Source organism: Tupaia chinensis, unplaced genomic scaffold (assembly GCF_000334495.1).
Source record: "Tupaia chinensis unplaced genomic scaffold, TupChi_1.0 Scaffold000569_1, whole genome shotgun sequence".
In the NCBI taxonomy this organism is placed as follows: Eukaryota; Metazoa; Chordata; class Mammalia; order Scandentia; family Tupaiidae; genus Tupaia; species Tupaia belangeri.
This window is the reverse complement of record NW_006160083.1, coordinates 1,030,035-1,046,162: the sequence shown is the minus strand read 5'-3', so window position 1 is coordinate 1,046,162 and position 16,128 is coordinate 1,030,035. Positions and strand designations below refer to the sequence as shown.

The 16,128-nt window shown below is 47.1% G+C and overlaps 1 protein-coding gene across 1 annotated transcript in view; it reads right to left on the bottom strand.

Annotated features, from left to right (window-relative positions):
* PRICKLE2 (prickle planar cell polarity protein 2) overlaps window positions 1-16,128 on the bottom strand; it is a 194,967-nt gene that overhangs the window by 35,958 nt on the left and 142,881 nt on the right. The window contains 2 exon segments of the mRNA XM_027775510.1: window positions 8,858-9,748; window positions 15,432-15,618. Coding sequence (XP_027631311.1) covers window positions 8,858-9,748; window positions 15,432-15,618 — 1,078 coding nt within the window.

The window sequence follows — 16,128 nt, the reverse complement described above, 5'->3', positions numbered from 1 at the left end:
CACACACACACACACACACACACACACATACACGTGTGTATGTGTATGTACGTGTGTGTGTGTATGTATATTATAGGGGAAAAATCCTTGACAATGTGCCAAAATGTTAACAGTAGTCAAGGTGTGAGATGTGGGATATTTTTTCCCTACTTGTATGTACCTTTTCTTTAATTTTTTCTCTTCCATGTTTTACTAGATATCCATATTTTAAAAAATCAATCATGAAAACCTGAGTTTCAATGCCATTTTCAAGTGGATAGAGCTATCTTACTTATTCTGGCAAGGTTCCCAAATTCCAAAGTTCCAGGAGAAATGTGAGCATATTCTTGAAAAATGTACTCTTTACAATCTTGCAGCAGACTGAAGACCCGTCACCACCACCCCTCTCTTGCCTCTTGCCCCGCCAGGCCTCCATGGTGGACCCATTTTTCCTGTTGCCTTTGCAGTAATAAGATGAATAAAATCAGCAATCTCTTCTCTCCTGTCAGCAGCCATGGTTACTTACTCTGGGCATGGATGACTGCCCACGCCTGAGCAGGTTATAAATAAGCCTCCTGAATAGTTATTGAAAAACCAGGACAGTGGAAAAATTTCTCTGAACCCAGAAAGCGTTAGAGACCATGACATGAGGCAGGGCGTACAGGCCACTCCGGACTCTGTCCAGTCTACGCACTGCTCCCTCTGGCTCTGGGAATGTCCCTACTTCCCATGCACCAGGAACTTGTCCTGGAAAGAGCAATGAGGGCTAGATTGTCCCATTACTTTTACCCTGCTGATTTTCATGGGCCCCTGGTCTATAAGCCATGAAGAGCCAACGAGAGGGTGTGGCTTCCTGTGGGCCACAGAGGCAGTGACCCCATGGAGCCTGGGGGAAGGGCTTCTCAGGCATGACCTAACCACAGAGCGAGAGAGCTGAGCTTCATCTAATCCACCCCTTTAACACGTCCCCTCCCTGGCCTGAAACCCCCACATCGAAATCACCACAGGCCATGCCCTAAAGACCAGAACTTTGTCTCAAAAAACAAAACAAAACAAAACAAAAAACTATAGCTAAGATGCATAAAGGGCATTTGATGTCAAATCCAAACAGCAGGGCTTCTGCAGCAAGGGAGCGGATCAGGAGGTCAGTCGGATGGAAGGCACACCTGCAGGGCAGCACTGACCCGTGAGGTTTGCCTCCTTGCAGCACAATTTCTCTTACTTTGAAAACACAACCTTGACTTCCTTTTGAGATCCTGTCTTCTCCCTTCTCAATCTGCGGTTTTTATGGGCTTGACCTCATTGCCTAGTTTCTGGGATGGGCATGTGACTCAGGCCTGCCCACAGAGCAATCCTCTTTGCCATGCGGGTTAGTTTAAGTATTGTTGGGTGACCCAGGTCAGGCAAATGAGACTCAATCCTAGGACTTTCGGTGATACTAAGAAAGGGGAGTTCTTTTTGTCCCTTCATCTGATGCTAATGGATCAGGCATGGAGTGACTGGTGGCCACCTAGCTCTCACTAGGAAGAGCCTGCCTGAGAATGAAGCCAGTATGGAGGAAACGAGAACGAGATGCAAAGAAACAGAGTTCTCGGGACATCATCTGCGCCCCTGGAACTTAGTATCTCTGAGCTTTGCAATTACTCGATTAAAAAATGATTTGTTCGTTCGTATCAGTTGGAGCCGAGATTCTGACACATGCACACACAAGAGGTCTGTAACGCCAGTGAACAAAGGCCTACGCATTTCCCAAGTATGTCCCAAGCTAGCCTTGGGGCCGAGTGACAGGACTAAAGCAGAGTTCTAGGTTTTCAAATCTGTAATTCCAGATTGAGCCACACATTTTCCCCAGCAATAGGAATCAACAAAAAGACCTAGGCCATGCAATTCAGAGCTCCTCTGAGCAGCGGCCACTCACATAAGGGGTGCCAGCTGGATAGGATGCCTTACCAGCTATTTAAATAAAGAATTTGAGTTGAAGGATAGATCTAAGTTATGCAGAAAAGCAAATGCCCCCCCCCCCAGTTAAACAGGAAATGTTTTGAATGACAAAGGGCCAGATGGTGGCAGGGATAACACGCAACACCCTGAGGCTGACCCCCAACAGGTTCCTGTCTGGAGACCTTCATAATGACATTACGCACGCGTACATACATGCATGTTCCGGGGCATGCTGAAACTAGGAGCCGGTCAGGGCACCAGAATCATGTTGGGAGTGCTGTCTCTCTCTTGCTCATGGACAAAACGAATAAAATCAACTTAAAAACAAAACTGAAATGTTTTGCATTTCAAGGATTAACAAGCACTGCAGACATTCCTAGTACAATGAACTGTTGCAGTTGTTGCTTCAGATCCTGTTATTTTCCTATTCCTTCCTAGTTTGCCAGCGAGGCTGAAAAGTCAGCATTACCCCCGAGCAATCAGTGCGTCTCCGTGTTGCACAACTAAGCTCCCCTTGCCAAGGTGTGTGGGTGATGCCTGTGAAGGGCGTGGACTTGCCACAACAATGCAGCACTGATCAAAGAGGGCAGGAAGCCCTTGCACACTTCTATTTCTGCTGTGTCTCCATGTAGCTAACTGACGACATAAATGCTTTCTAGCTGACGCTGGCCCAAGTCAAAAGTCACAAAGTAGGCAACCTTCACCTGTTTCTGTGTCTTTTGCGTCTAAATCCCTCTGTCTCCCAGGGCCTGTCCCCCAAGGATACCGTGAACTGCTAATTTCCTCTCCTAAGCTCCTATTATGATGTCCATCGTTCATTTTGGATTTCGCCCTGCTGACACCTCAGGTGCTATGACTGGAACCTCTCGCAGGGGCTGCACAGCCCTGGACCATCTCCCAGTGAGACTCTCTGCATCAGAACTTAACTCGCCTCTTCCAGTCAATTCCCCACATAGCAGCAGAAACCATCTTTGCAAAGTGCACATGGCATCATGTCACCTCCTTCCCTGCTTGGTCTGACATTTTAAGAGCTTTCACTTGCCCTTAGGAGAAAGACCTAAACACTTAAAATAGTCCTAAATGGGGGCCAACAGGTGGTATAGTGGTTAAAGGAGCAGGATTCCCACGGGATCAACCGTGGTTCGAGTCCTGGACCTGGCGGCTTGCTTTCTCACTTTCCTTTTCTCTCTCTCTCTTTCTGGTCACATTAACAACAACAACAACAACAACAACAAATGGAGTTACATAAATAAATAATTCTTAAAAAAAACTAGTCCTAAATGGCTCTAAGCCACCTGCCTTTTGCCTTCCTTCCCAACCTTATTACGCTGTGCTCTAACTAGCCACGGGGCCTTCTTTCAGCTCTTCATACTTTACATATATTCCTACCACAGGGCCTTTGCACATGCTCCTCTTGCTGCCTGGAATGCCCCTGCCCTGATCCTTTATGTATCACTTCTCAGGATGTCCACTGGGATCTCTCTAACTCAGCCATAACCCTCTTTGTCTGCTCTTCTAGCCACACACTTGCCACAGATGTGACTGCGTATTGTGTAGTTGGCTGGTCACTGTCCAACCACTTTACCAGACCAGGAGATACTAGAAGGCAAAGCCCACGTCCATTTTTGGTCAGCACTGCATCCCTAGCACCGTGCATGGGCTGTGGCACCTGCTAATCTTAGGAATGGCTCATAGTCAATGAGCGCTTGGCGGGTGCTCACTGGGTACTATTCTAAATCCTTTATGTAACTCATGTAATTGCCACAACAACTCTCTAAGGCAGGGCACCGTTCTTGCTCTGTTTCTAAGATGGAATTAAAAAGTCAGTTGCCCAAGGTCACAGAGCAATTAAACCACCTAGTCCAGTCCAACTCAGGCAGACTAGTCTAGCCCACGCTCTCTTTCCTTCTGCTATAAATTAAGAGAAGCCACTCAAGTCGTGTTCAATAAATGAGTGAGTGAATGAGCAGAAATCACCCCCAACTGGCTGTGGTGGTTAAGGGCACAGGCTCACAGAATGCCCAAGTTTCAATCCCGCCCCTCCACCTCTAAGCAGTGCGGCCTGGGGTTACTCATCCTGTGTGTCTCACTTACATTATCTGTAAAATGGGAGTACCAACTGAATCTGCCTTATAGAGATGTTGTGGGGACTTAAAATTGTTCACGTAAAGTGCTCAGAATCATATCTAGAACATGTTATCCACTCGATAACGTGGGCTGTCCTTGATGTTGTCATTATTACTATTCTAACATGATGATTATCCCGGCTGCAAGCTGCTGTCGAGGCATGTTTAGGGAACAGCAGGGTGAAAGAGCTTCTGCAATGCTCCCACACTGTGACGGTGCAAATGTGCCTGCCTGACTCACTCTGTGTGAGCATAAGGGACGGGCTGTGTTTTCCAAGGAGAAAGGACTGTACGCTCCCAGCTCCAGGCAAACTGGGAGGTGCCACAGCCCAGATCTGAGGCTAGCAAGTCACTGGAGCAATCTGTTTTTCCAAATCTGTTCCAAGGAATAGTGCTGCCTACAAAAAGATTGTGCTTCGTTCTAGATTAAACCCAACAGACTTATTCAGTAATATAAGTTACTGACCATGGAAGGGAATCTATTGTCCTGCAATTTAGCTTTAGCTGAAGGGTCAAAGGAAGGCGCTTTGAGTAAGCCTTCTGTTTTCTTATAGTCTATGATTTTAGGATGTAAAGATATACAGACAGTTCAGAATGCTGCTGTCTTAAAAGACTACTGAAATTCCCAGCCAAATTCAAATGCAGCAGCGAGGGTCTGCAGCAAAAAGCCAGCATTCTCCATCCTTGTAGTGTTGTATATGTGAGCGCTACAAGATGTGGGAGGCTATTTAGAATCTGCACCAGTGAGGGATGATGAAGCTGTCCTTAGAGACCAGCCACAATCTTCATTCCACAGTGGTCTGACAGGACCAAGGAGACAAAAGATCATACTACTGAGTTTTTAATTCCTGTTTCTTATGTTCTTTAATGTTGACCAGGAAAAGGAGGAACCCACAAGAGTATTTGCAAGCCATTAAAATGCAAACCTGCACAGATGATGGAGACTGGGAGAAGTCAGTGGCCAAAACATGCTCAGAGGCCAAAACTATGGATCAGTGTGTTCGAGAGGAGAAATAAATAATAAGATTGGGTCAGCCAGTAGCATGGTGGTTAAGGTGGCTGGATTCCACATGGCTGACTGTGCAGTTCAAGTCCTAGTCCTGGAGGCCTCAAAAATAGGCCAAGTGTGTGTATGTGCACTCCCAAAATCCCAAAAGGAGAACTGGAGGAGGAGGAGAAGGGATTGTGGCATTCCCCATGGGGATGCTTTCTCTCTCCCCATGTTTCTACAGCGAGTGCATACACCCTCTGGCAAATTTAAAGAGAAAGAGAGAGAAATAAGTATACTAATAAAAGCATCAAGGGGCCAGCAGGTGGCATGGTAGTTAAGCCACTGGACTCCCACATGGCAGACCATGGCTAGAATCCTGGACTCAGAAGCTTGCTTTCTCCCTCTCTTGTCCAATTAAAAAAATAAATAAATAAATAAAATCCAATAAAAAATAAATTCTTTTAAAAATAGTATTTGGTGGGGCCAGCAGGTGGCGTGGTGGTTAAGGGTGCTGGACACCCACATGGCTGACTGTCGTTCGAGTCCTGGACCTGGTGGCTTACTTTCTCACTTTCTCTCACTCTATTATTCTGTGGTCAAATTAAAATAGATAAATAAATGCATAAATAGTGTTATATAAAATAATTCTTTAAAAAATAGTATCTGGTGGGACCAGCAGTTAGCGAAATGGCTATGTCGCTGGACTCCCACGTAGTCGAATGCGGTTCGAGTCCCGGACCCAGTGACTTAAACTCACGCCAGGCGCATGTGCGTGCGTGCCCAAGATCCTGAGAGGAGAATGGAGGAGAAGGGATTGCAGCGTGGCCATCCCCTCTGGGGGGTGATTTCTCACTTTCTATCTCTCTGTCTCTCTCTGTCTGGTGAGCGCACGCACCTTATAGCAAAAACCTCTCCAAAAAAAAAAAATATATAGTATCTGGTGACAATTACAGAAGATAATATGTGTAAGACTAAGTTAATAATTACAAATACATTTACTACTTAATTCTTATGAAAAAACTTACAAAAGCAGTACTATGATTAACCACACTCCAAAGATGAGGAAATTGAGTCTTACAAAATTTAAGCGACTTATTCAAGGACACACAACTCCTAAGTGATGACGGCTGGGTTTGAAATACGGCGTGTGGCTCTAGAATCAGCACTGCCACCCAGCACTCCCATGTAAGAATGCGGTAAGTCGGGGCTTACGTGAGACCTTCAAACGAGACCAGTGATGGGCTTCATGTCTGTCCACCTATCAGGTCAGTCTGCCATCTGCACTTGTCCCACAAGGTCACCACTAGGCACATGTGGCTACTGGAAATGAAGTGAATTAAAATGAAATAAAATTCAGGCCAGCCATGGAAGCACAGTGATAACAGAGCGCTCTGTGATGCAGAGACTGTGTGCGAAGGTCCTGAGTTGGTGAGGCGAGGTCTCCCTGTACACGCTGGCTGGCGGAAGCGGGGGGTGGGCTACGACATGAAGACTGCAATCTTTCTCTCCCCCCTCTTCTCTCATGGAAAAAGTAAGTCAATAAACTTTAAAAAAAACTTTAAAAAATGAAATGAAATTTAAACTTCCATCTATTACTTTGAGCACTTAAAATATAACTAATATAAATAATTAATTAATTATGTGTGTATGTGTGTGTGTGTGTGTGTGTGTGTGTGTGTCTAGTACAACTGATGGCCTGAAATTTTCATTTTATTTGAATTAACTTAAATTATATTAGCTACGTGTGGCTAGTGGCTGCCACGCTGGACAACACTAAACTCAGGGATTTTCTTCGTAAGTTTTGTCAGACAGGACTGCTTTCCAAAATTGAGGATAAGAGGTGTTAATTGCTTTGCCCAAGGAATCACAGGTCATCATGAGACTCCATCTCCCACAATCTCTCAGGAGTAGACACTGGTCTTCACTTGGTTTTTCCAACATTCCCCAACTCTGGCCCCCTTCATTTCTTCCTTTGTAAGGCACAACTCGAGAACAATACAGTGAGAACAGACATACCCAGGGCCATCTGTTCTGACAATGGTGCCCGGCAGCAGGGGGCTGGTGGAAGTACAGATGCCTAGGTCACTTCTGCAGAGTTCTAATGCAGGAACGAGGGGTGGGCGGGAATCCACGGTGTACTCAAGCACCCCTATGATTCTAACTCAGGTGGTCTAGCTTTGAGAAACTCTGCTTCAGAGGCTGAATTACGTATTTGTCTGCTGGCCTCTTAAATAATTATAGCACATAAATCTTTCGAGAATAGCACAACCCGGGCTAGAAGCCAGACAGTCATCACTCTGCACTAATTGCTCACTTCTACAACGTCAGGGAAGGTGCTTAGTCACCAAGACCTAATTCTCTCTCTCTCTCTTTTATCATGAGGAGAAGGATATCTGCTTTTTCTCCTCCGGGACAATGGGGGCACAGATGTGAAAGCAGTTGAGGGGGGATAAAAGGTAAAATGCATTGCATAGGCAGCCATCCTCCAATTTGGAGGCGCAGTGTGTCTAGCAGAGTTTAAATGGGGTTCACGTTTAAGAGTCCACATTTTTAGTTCCCTGGAAAAACTGGAAGGAATGGGGGTTCATGTTAGGTGGGCTTTCTGGGGTTTTAAGAGCATGGTTCTGGAGTCACAGGCATAGGTTCGAATCCCTGCTCCACCATATAAAAGCTGGGTGACTGTGGGGGAGTCCTGTAACCTGTTTCTCAGTCTCTGCAACTGTGACATGAGAATTATAAAAGTGGACCTCCCTCACAGTGGTGTGGCGATGTAATTAAGTAAGCTAATATTGATAAAGAGCTTACAGTAAGAGCTATGTAAATGTTAGCTGAATAAAAAAACATCCCCACACGTGGCAATAGGTACCCGGAGCTGAGCAGTGGCTGCCCGTTCAGGTGGGGCTGGCATGCACAAGTCTGTCTCAGCCTCCATCCAGACTCCCTGGATGATGGCATCCCTGCTGCAGGGATAGACGTGTGTCTTCCTCCCGGTACCTTGCCCATAAACGGGCAGGTTTACTACTTCTCAAGCTGTCAGTGGTGAAGGACCCATTTTCTGTTTTTTGTTTGTTTGTTTTTGTTTTGTTTTGTTTTTGTGGCCAGAGGGCATGTGTATGCACCAGAGACAGGAACAGAGAGACAGAAACAGTGAGAGAAGGCACCTCCCAAGGGGGTGTGGTCATGCCTCAATTCCTTCTCCGTTTTCTCCATTTCTCCATCCTTTGAGATTTTTGAGCACGTAAACACACATGACCAGTTTGGTTTTTAAGCTGACGGGGCTGGGATTCAAACTGAAATCAGCCATGTGGGATCTGGCTTCCCTTAACCACTAGGCTATGGGGCTTGTCCTAGATTGAGTTTGTTTTTCTTTCCACTCTGTTGCAGCCCTGCCGAGCGTGACTGACACACAGCGCACACCATAAGTGACTCACCATGTGAGTTCTACAGCATCCTGCCTCGTCTACACCCTGATCAATAAAGTGAGCCCTCCGAACACATCTGTAGATGTCACAGCAGTGCTCAACCGCTCGAAGCGTTTCTAAATTCCCGATTTCAGTACCTATTTTACAGCAGACAGCTAAGAGTGGACAGCCCAAATCTGACTCCGCTTCAAGTAGCACCATCTTAGGTAACATCTGTGTCTTCTGAGCACCCAAACCAGCTTCTTTCGGAGTATTCTCTCTACACACCACAGACATCCAAACCGTTCTCAGGTTTTGCTTACAGGGATCCCATCAAAGGCAAAAGCAACCCAAAATGTGGATTCACATTTCAGACCAGCATCAGGTCCCCAAGAAATGACCCCAAAGGCAGAACCTACCTGTTGCATTGGACAGGGCCAGCGATTCCATGGAGCCCCGTGGGGTCTGCTCTGTGGGCGTCATGTCCTCTGTGTATTTTAGGGAACTGATGGGATGACGGGTTCGACACTGCTGGGCAGACATGCCCCCTTCCTCTTCCTCCTCCTCTTCCTCATACTTGGGGACTTGGATGCTGCCTCGGGTTTCACTGAAGCTCTGACTGGACATATCGCTATAGCTCTCCTGGGATCTCAGCCTCCCCGGGTAGTAGTCCTCTCGGCATTAGTCCTCGCGGCCTTCCTTCATGAAGCTGCCGCTGTGCCCCTTCATGGCCAGGGAGGAGCTCCTTTTGGGGTTGCTGAAGTGCTTGGCCCACATGTCAGGCTGGGCCCCAGCCCCCTGGCCTCCCGGACTGTAGGAAGTTCTGATGTTGCACTGGCTGAGGAGCTGCAAGGGGCTCTGGGCCTGGTTCTGCTCCATCTTGTTCCCATAATGGTAGGGCTCATCCCGGCTCCTCCAGATGGGGTCTCGGTTGAGGCTGGGTGTCTGGCTGGACAGGCTGAGCAGGTCCATCTGCAGTGACAGGGGGTCCACGTCGGCTGACAGCCGGTTGGAGCTCACCTGCAGCTGGCTGTGCTGGTTCAGCATGGGTTCCTCTGTCTTACCCTTGTTCTTGCCGATTTTGGCACTGCGCCGTGACTCCTTGGCCCTGGCATTCTGGAAGGCTGAATCAGACGAGTCCGAGCCATTGGGATCCTCCCCAGCACTGCAGGCCCGTGAGCAGAATATCTGGCCTTGCTTTGGGAGAAATGGCCGCCCCAGGAGGGATTTCTTGCAATGAGCACAGCAGAAACAGGTCTCGGTGGCGTGCCAGTGTTGGCCATCATAGGTCATTTGACCTTGATCAATTCCTAAGGAAATAAGAAACACAGAAGAGGCTGACAAGTTGTAAGAGCCCCACAACATGACATTAAATGCACAGCACCTTAGTTTGGCTCAGGATTTCAGATGGGGCAGAATAAAATACCAAACCATGATCAGGCTCCCACGTAGACAGTAGTCACATTCTGTTATAAGAACCCCCTGCTCTACCAGTAAGCTCCTTAACTCATTTGCTCCCAGCACCGAGAAGCTAGGGCAAAATGGCCTGCCCATGAATAATTCTGCCTCAGACGGATTCCTTAGATAAGTAGCAATAAGAACACGAAATATGATAAATTTCCAAGAGAGCTACATAATGGCAATTCATTTAATCCCTCAAGCGTTTGAAGGAGAGTTCTAACATTACATCCATTTTTCAGATGTGTGAATCAAGGCACGTGAGGTTAAGTAGCTTATCACAAGTACTAAAACTAGGAATCAGAGATGAAGATCTATAGCCAAGAAGCCTTGCTGTTGACCTTGACATTGATACTGTCTCCTATCTAATTGAGTGTTAGCACAAAAGCTGACTCCCTAGAGTTGGCTTCCTTTCCACCCTACGAGTGGCTCACCACCACCATCCATCCCTAGCTGCTGTGGTCTTCTTCATGGCACTAATACTGCTTTACACTGCACATGTATGCAACGCATGTGTGCATCTGTTTATTATTTGTCTACCCTGCTGAAAGCGAAGCTCTATGAGGACAGAGCCATTAAATTTCTGTGACATCTCCAGGACCTGGAATGTGGCCAGTGTGTGGTAAGGGCTCTTCACAGACTGAATGGGTGAAGTAACTGAGTCCTAGCACAGTGCATGCCATACCAATGGGCAGGTCACAGCCACAGCCTGAGGTGTGCTATGGTCCAGATGTTTGTGTGTTCCCTAAATCCCTAGGTTAAAATCCTAAATCCCAAGGTGCTGGCATAAGGACATGGGGCCTTTCAGGAGCTGAATAGGTCGTGAGGGTGGACCCCTCAGGAATGGGGTTAGTGCCCTTATCATAGAGGCCCAAGGAAGCTTGTCTGCTGCTTCTGTCAGGTGAGGACACGACAAGAAGGCACCGTCTAAGACGCAGGAAATGGATCCTCGCCAGACACCGAATCTACCAAACATACTTTGATCTTAACTTCCAGTTTAGAGAACTGGGAGAAATAAGTTTCTGTTGTTTATAAGCCACCCAAGCTGTGGTATTTCGCCACAGCAGTCTGAGCAGATTAAGACAATGGGGAAAAAAGAAGTCGATTTCAACACCTGGTAAGAAAAAACTTGTTCTTGGTAAAGAAAAACCTGGAGGTGACTTGTCAAGGACTCTGCCTCTCTAGGAGTACCCTCTGCTTAATTCCACCAGGAAAGGCAGAACAGGACTATGGCTAGTTTACATAAACATGTCACACTGTGCCTTAGGGGAGGTGCCCACGGCTTGCTTAGGTTCTTGCTTCTGTCCCCTTCAGGTCAATCTCCCTATGGGACACCATCTCCCTGCCATTCTCAGGCCATGAGCTCTGGGTAGGGCTAGCCACTGGGCCAAAGCAAGATGACCTGGGTCTTTTGCTAAGACAATGACTGAGCAGTTGCTAAACTGGCAGAATAAACCCTAGGGCTGTTGGGGCTCCCTCCCATGGAGAGAGCCTGCTGAGAATGCAGTCCCAAGAATACCTGTAGGACAGCTTAAAAGACCACTGTAAGATTCCCAGAGCTTGACAGTAAAAGTCTTTCCAGAAAAGGTGGTCTTTGTGTGAACTTCACCTTTCCTGCCTGTGAGTTCCTGGGCCTGGCCTCCCAAGGAAGAACGTCTAGAGACATGCCAGCAGAGGCGCTGAGCGAGAAATGGGGGAGAAAAAGAGAACTGCATAAACGGAAGGCCAGAGTCAGGCTGACTCACTTCCTGCTCACCTCACCTCCCGCCCCCGTTTTTTAATGTCACTGTAGCCCAGGAAGAAAGAGGCGCAAGGCACATCCTTCTCTTATTAGCTCCTTCCCAAACCAAGGGGTTCTTTCTTCATTTTGGAACCTGGCTGTGGGGATTACGAGGGGATTTTTACAGAGACAGGGGCAGCCACCAGGGTCACCCCAAGTGAGAGGGACACCGTGTAAATCAACTACATTCCCTTTCAGCACTAGGCTTGGTTCCAGGTGGAGTGAGGGAGACCCAGATGGGTGGAGCTAAAAACAGACAACTTCCTCCTCAGACCCCTGGGAGGAAGCAGGTGCAGACAGCACCGAGATGCACTTATTGTATTGTAGTTAAGAGGGAGGCTTCAGGACTCAGTAGGACACAGGTTCACATCCCAGCTCTAGCCACTCCAACTGGCTGTAAAGGTGAAGTCCCTCTACTTTGGTGTAAGTCTTGGCTCTATTGCTTTCTAGCTGTGTGGCCTTAGGGAAATAGCTTTCTCTCTCTGTACCTGGGTACCCTCGGCAGTACTGTGGCCACAAGATAGTGTTACTTCATAGGTTAGTTGTGAGGACTAACTGGGTTACTATGCAGTTGTTCTTTTATTATTCTGAAAACCTGTCTTCCTCTCTGCTGAGGGTCGCTGCCTAGAGGCAGTCCAAAAAGAACCAGGGAACCACTGAGCCTTTTCTCCTGTCCCACGTTCCCTGTCCTACTCTCCACTCTCTCTCTCTCATGTGCCAAGAGTCCAGAGAACTGTGCAGCCTCCCAGCTCCCCAGGTCTGTATTGTGAGCTCCTACTCACATGGTGCCCCAAGAGGCACACAGTAAGTCCAGTCCCACAGCCTGTCCTCCACCTGCTTCTCCAGGTCTCTGCAAGGAGGCAAGCTCAGAGGTTGCAGCAAGGGCCTAGTTCCCGGGGACGGGGGCCTCACAGAAGGATGGGTGCGAGGGGCAGGAGGGCAGCTGTGTAATAAAGCGGCCCAGCAGGCAGCAGAACGTGGTTCCTGATAAACATCAACGATGTCAGATGGTCCCCTGAACTGCTCCTGAACTCTGAACATCTGGAAAAGGGCTCTGCCGCTCGACATCTAAGCGTTCCTGTTTTATTCCCTCTCTAAGCCCTTTAAGTACTTCTCTGAGGGTGTATGTGTCTGCTGCTGCCACAGCCTCGGTCTGTTTATAGGACTGTTGACTCTGCTGTGCGCAGGCAAAAGTCCCGTTGCCCTGGCAACAGCGGCCTGATGCAGGGTCTGCTCTGAGCGGCTGTATAAATATGGAATATTTGTACAGTATGGTCAGAGGTAAAGCACGCGGTGATTGAGGTATGCATGACATACAGCACACCCTTCCGATGGCGCAGGAAAATTACGTTTTACAAAAAGCGCAGTATAGACAAAAGGAACAAATATAAACAAACAAACAAAACACGGCAGAGACTGCAACAGTGATAGTGGAGGCCATAGCAGTCCCCTTTCCTAGTATTTTACCAGGGAGAATAAATCCTGGCGCCTTTTTGTTTATTTCAGAAGAGAGGAGAGAGAAAGCCAACAGCAGTCCTAGATAGCCAAAAGAAGAGAAATGGAAGAAAACTGAGGGGCCGTCTCAGATGCACATGGTCTACAGACAAGATTTTCTCCCCCAAGAACTGAGCAAAAATTCCAAGTGGCAGTTTCTGGGGAAACTTATAGCCTCCATAGTAATAGACAAAAGAAGCAGAAATACTAATGGAAAGAGGTACAAATACTCCTCAACTTACGGTGGGTCACATCTTAATAAACCCATTGTAAAGTCAAAAATGCGTGAACCAAACCATGGTAAGCTGGAACCGTCTGTGGACACTGTGGGTTAGGCCTCTGTATGTGCAGCCCCTCTCATCTGAGCGAGCACTGCCTTGCAGACTCAAATCTCAAAGCCCCAGACTTGAAACACAGGGTTGCACCACCTTCCCCGATACTGTCCCTCTCCCTCCCTTCCTCAAGTACCACCTGTCACATTTGAGCTTCCCATTTCCTATTTATTTGCACAAAAGAGAATATGCCTATATGATTGTTTGTCATTGTGAAAAGTGAAGATTCCTGGGTACTTAAGTGAGGCAGCAGGCTGTGAGAGAGTGAGGCACTGAGGGCCAGGGGGAAGGGGACTTGCCGGCACCCAAGCTGCCACCAGGGACTGTAGCTGGGCAAAGTGTTTCTTCCAGGGCTGGCAAACTCCAGCGTGGAAAGACCTCATGAAGCAGGTCAAGTCGGTAGGATAGGAATGCCCAATGACAAGGAACTGCTGAGCACACAGTAGGTGTGCACACAGTAGGTGTCTTGTCCACAATACTGGGATTTTTATCTGCATACAGAGCTTTCCAGATACTAGCTAATTTTTCATTTGCACACATCGCTTCTGATGAACCAGGGAGACAATAATTTTGGTCCTGATGAAACCTTTTAAGTAGGGCTTTAAAATAGGCTCTCAAATATTATCTCCCCAACTCCTCACTGTTGGTAAGAAGTTGGCAGCTTCTAAACATACTCCTTGGAATTGCACAAGCCACAGGATGATCTGGCCATGGCCTCACAGATATTCGTCCACTGCCAACTTGTGTTTATATTGTAAGTGTCTCATTCTCAAGGTGCCAAAAAAAGGCAAGGCGAATGAAGAAACCACAATGCAGTATGATCTGGAATGGCGACAAAGGGTTGAACAAATTGGTTATTTGTCAAGGTAAAGTGATATTCGCCATCTCAGATCTGCTGCTTATTTGGGGAGTTTGTAGCATATGAGTCATCTGAGGTTCTCTTGTTTTGCACTTAGTGAGGAGCCCTTGCTGATTTTTTTTTTTTTTCCAGACATGCTTGCTAGAAGCCACTTACTTGGCTTCCTTGACTATACCTCCCTAGCAGGAAGACCACTTTGCTTCTTCTCTTTGCTGATCTCTGATTTTTTTTCCAAGGAATCTGTGGCAGCCATCTGTTTATATTCTCCCATCATATTTTCCTTTTGAGACCTCCCTCATTCTTGATAGGGGGTTGTATATCTCAGTACCCCACCTACAAGGTAGGCCTGTGATCAAAGGAGAACCAATACAATTTTTTTATCTGGAGTAAGTGACTTGGATACTATAAGAAATAGGACCCCTTTGGCCAGTCCTGAAGCCTAGTAATTAAGAGAGCTGGATCCCACATGGTTAACCACTGTTTGAATCCCAGCCCCAGCAGCTTGAAAAACACACAGGAGGGGTGTGTGTGCATGGCCAAAATCCTGACAGGATGGAGAAGTGGAAGAGAAGAGATTGCAACCTGACCATGCCCCACTGGGGGGAAGGAGGGGAGGCGTGCTTTCTCTCTCTCTTTCTGTCTTTCCCTCTCTCTCTCTTTGGCAAGTGCAAGTATCCTCTGGCAATTAAAAACAACAACAGCAACAAAAATGGAGGGACAGGATCCTTCTCTCTTTGAGAATGTAAGTAATAAGAATGCAGGTACTTAATGTATAATTAGGAGGGTGACCTTAGCCATTATGCAAAGATAGCTTGCTCTCAAGTAATGTCAACAGGAGGCGAACCAAACTGAGACACAGAGGAAATGTGTTCGAATCTTTGATTCATCCCTACCTGAAGTTTACTCCTTGGTTTTTCTAGTAATGTGAGCCAAGAAATGTTCTTTTTCACTCAAGCTAGTACAAGCATCTTTGGATGCTATCACCTGCATCCAAAGAAATTTTAGCTACACCAGATACGAAGGAGGCCCAGTCACAGAAGGATTGAGCTGCATGCCAAGCATCGCCTCACCTATATGCTGGGCACAGGTGTCACAATATTCCGCGTATAGGGACTCGAAGCAGTGACAACAGTAGGGCCGGCCCTCCTTCATGATGTAGCGCTGGCCGCCGAGCACTGTCTCACACTCGAAGCAGCAAAAGTGTTTCATGTGCCAGTGCCGCCCCTCAGCCTCTGTGCATTCGTCTGCAAAGATGATCTGCAGGTGGAGAAGCCAAGTGGTCAGTGATTAAGAATGAGCCATAAGAGCACACTTTAAAGGAGGAAAGGTAGAAGGGCCCCAGATAAAAAGCACGTCCTGCCCACAAAATACTGGACCAAAATCTCCCTGTTACATGCTTATTCTATACCTGTATCAGCCTTCACGTTGGGATTTGAAACATAATTAGATATGATTTCTGTCTTGACCAGTGATGAACTTAACCGCATTTTAATAAGAAAAATTGGTCTACTCTGAAGAATATAAAGCAGGATCAAGATGTAACAGATCACAGGCAGCTTGGACATACATGTTTCATTTGAACATACATGTTTCCTTTCATTTCATGGTATTTTAAGAAATGGGAAATGTCACATAAACACCCAGAATCATGGTTTCTCTTTTTTTTTTTTTGGAGAGATTTTCACTGTAGGGCGCGTGTGCTCGCCAGACAGACAGAGAGAGACATAGAGACAGAAAGCGAGAAATCACCCCCCAGGGGGGATGGTC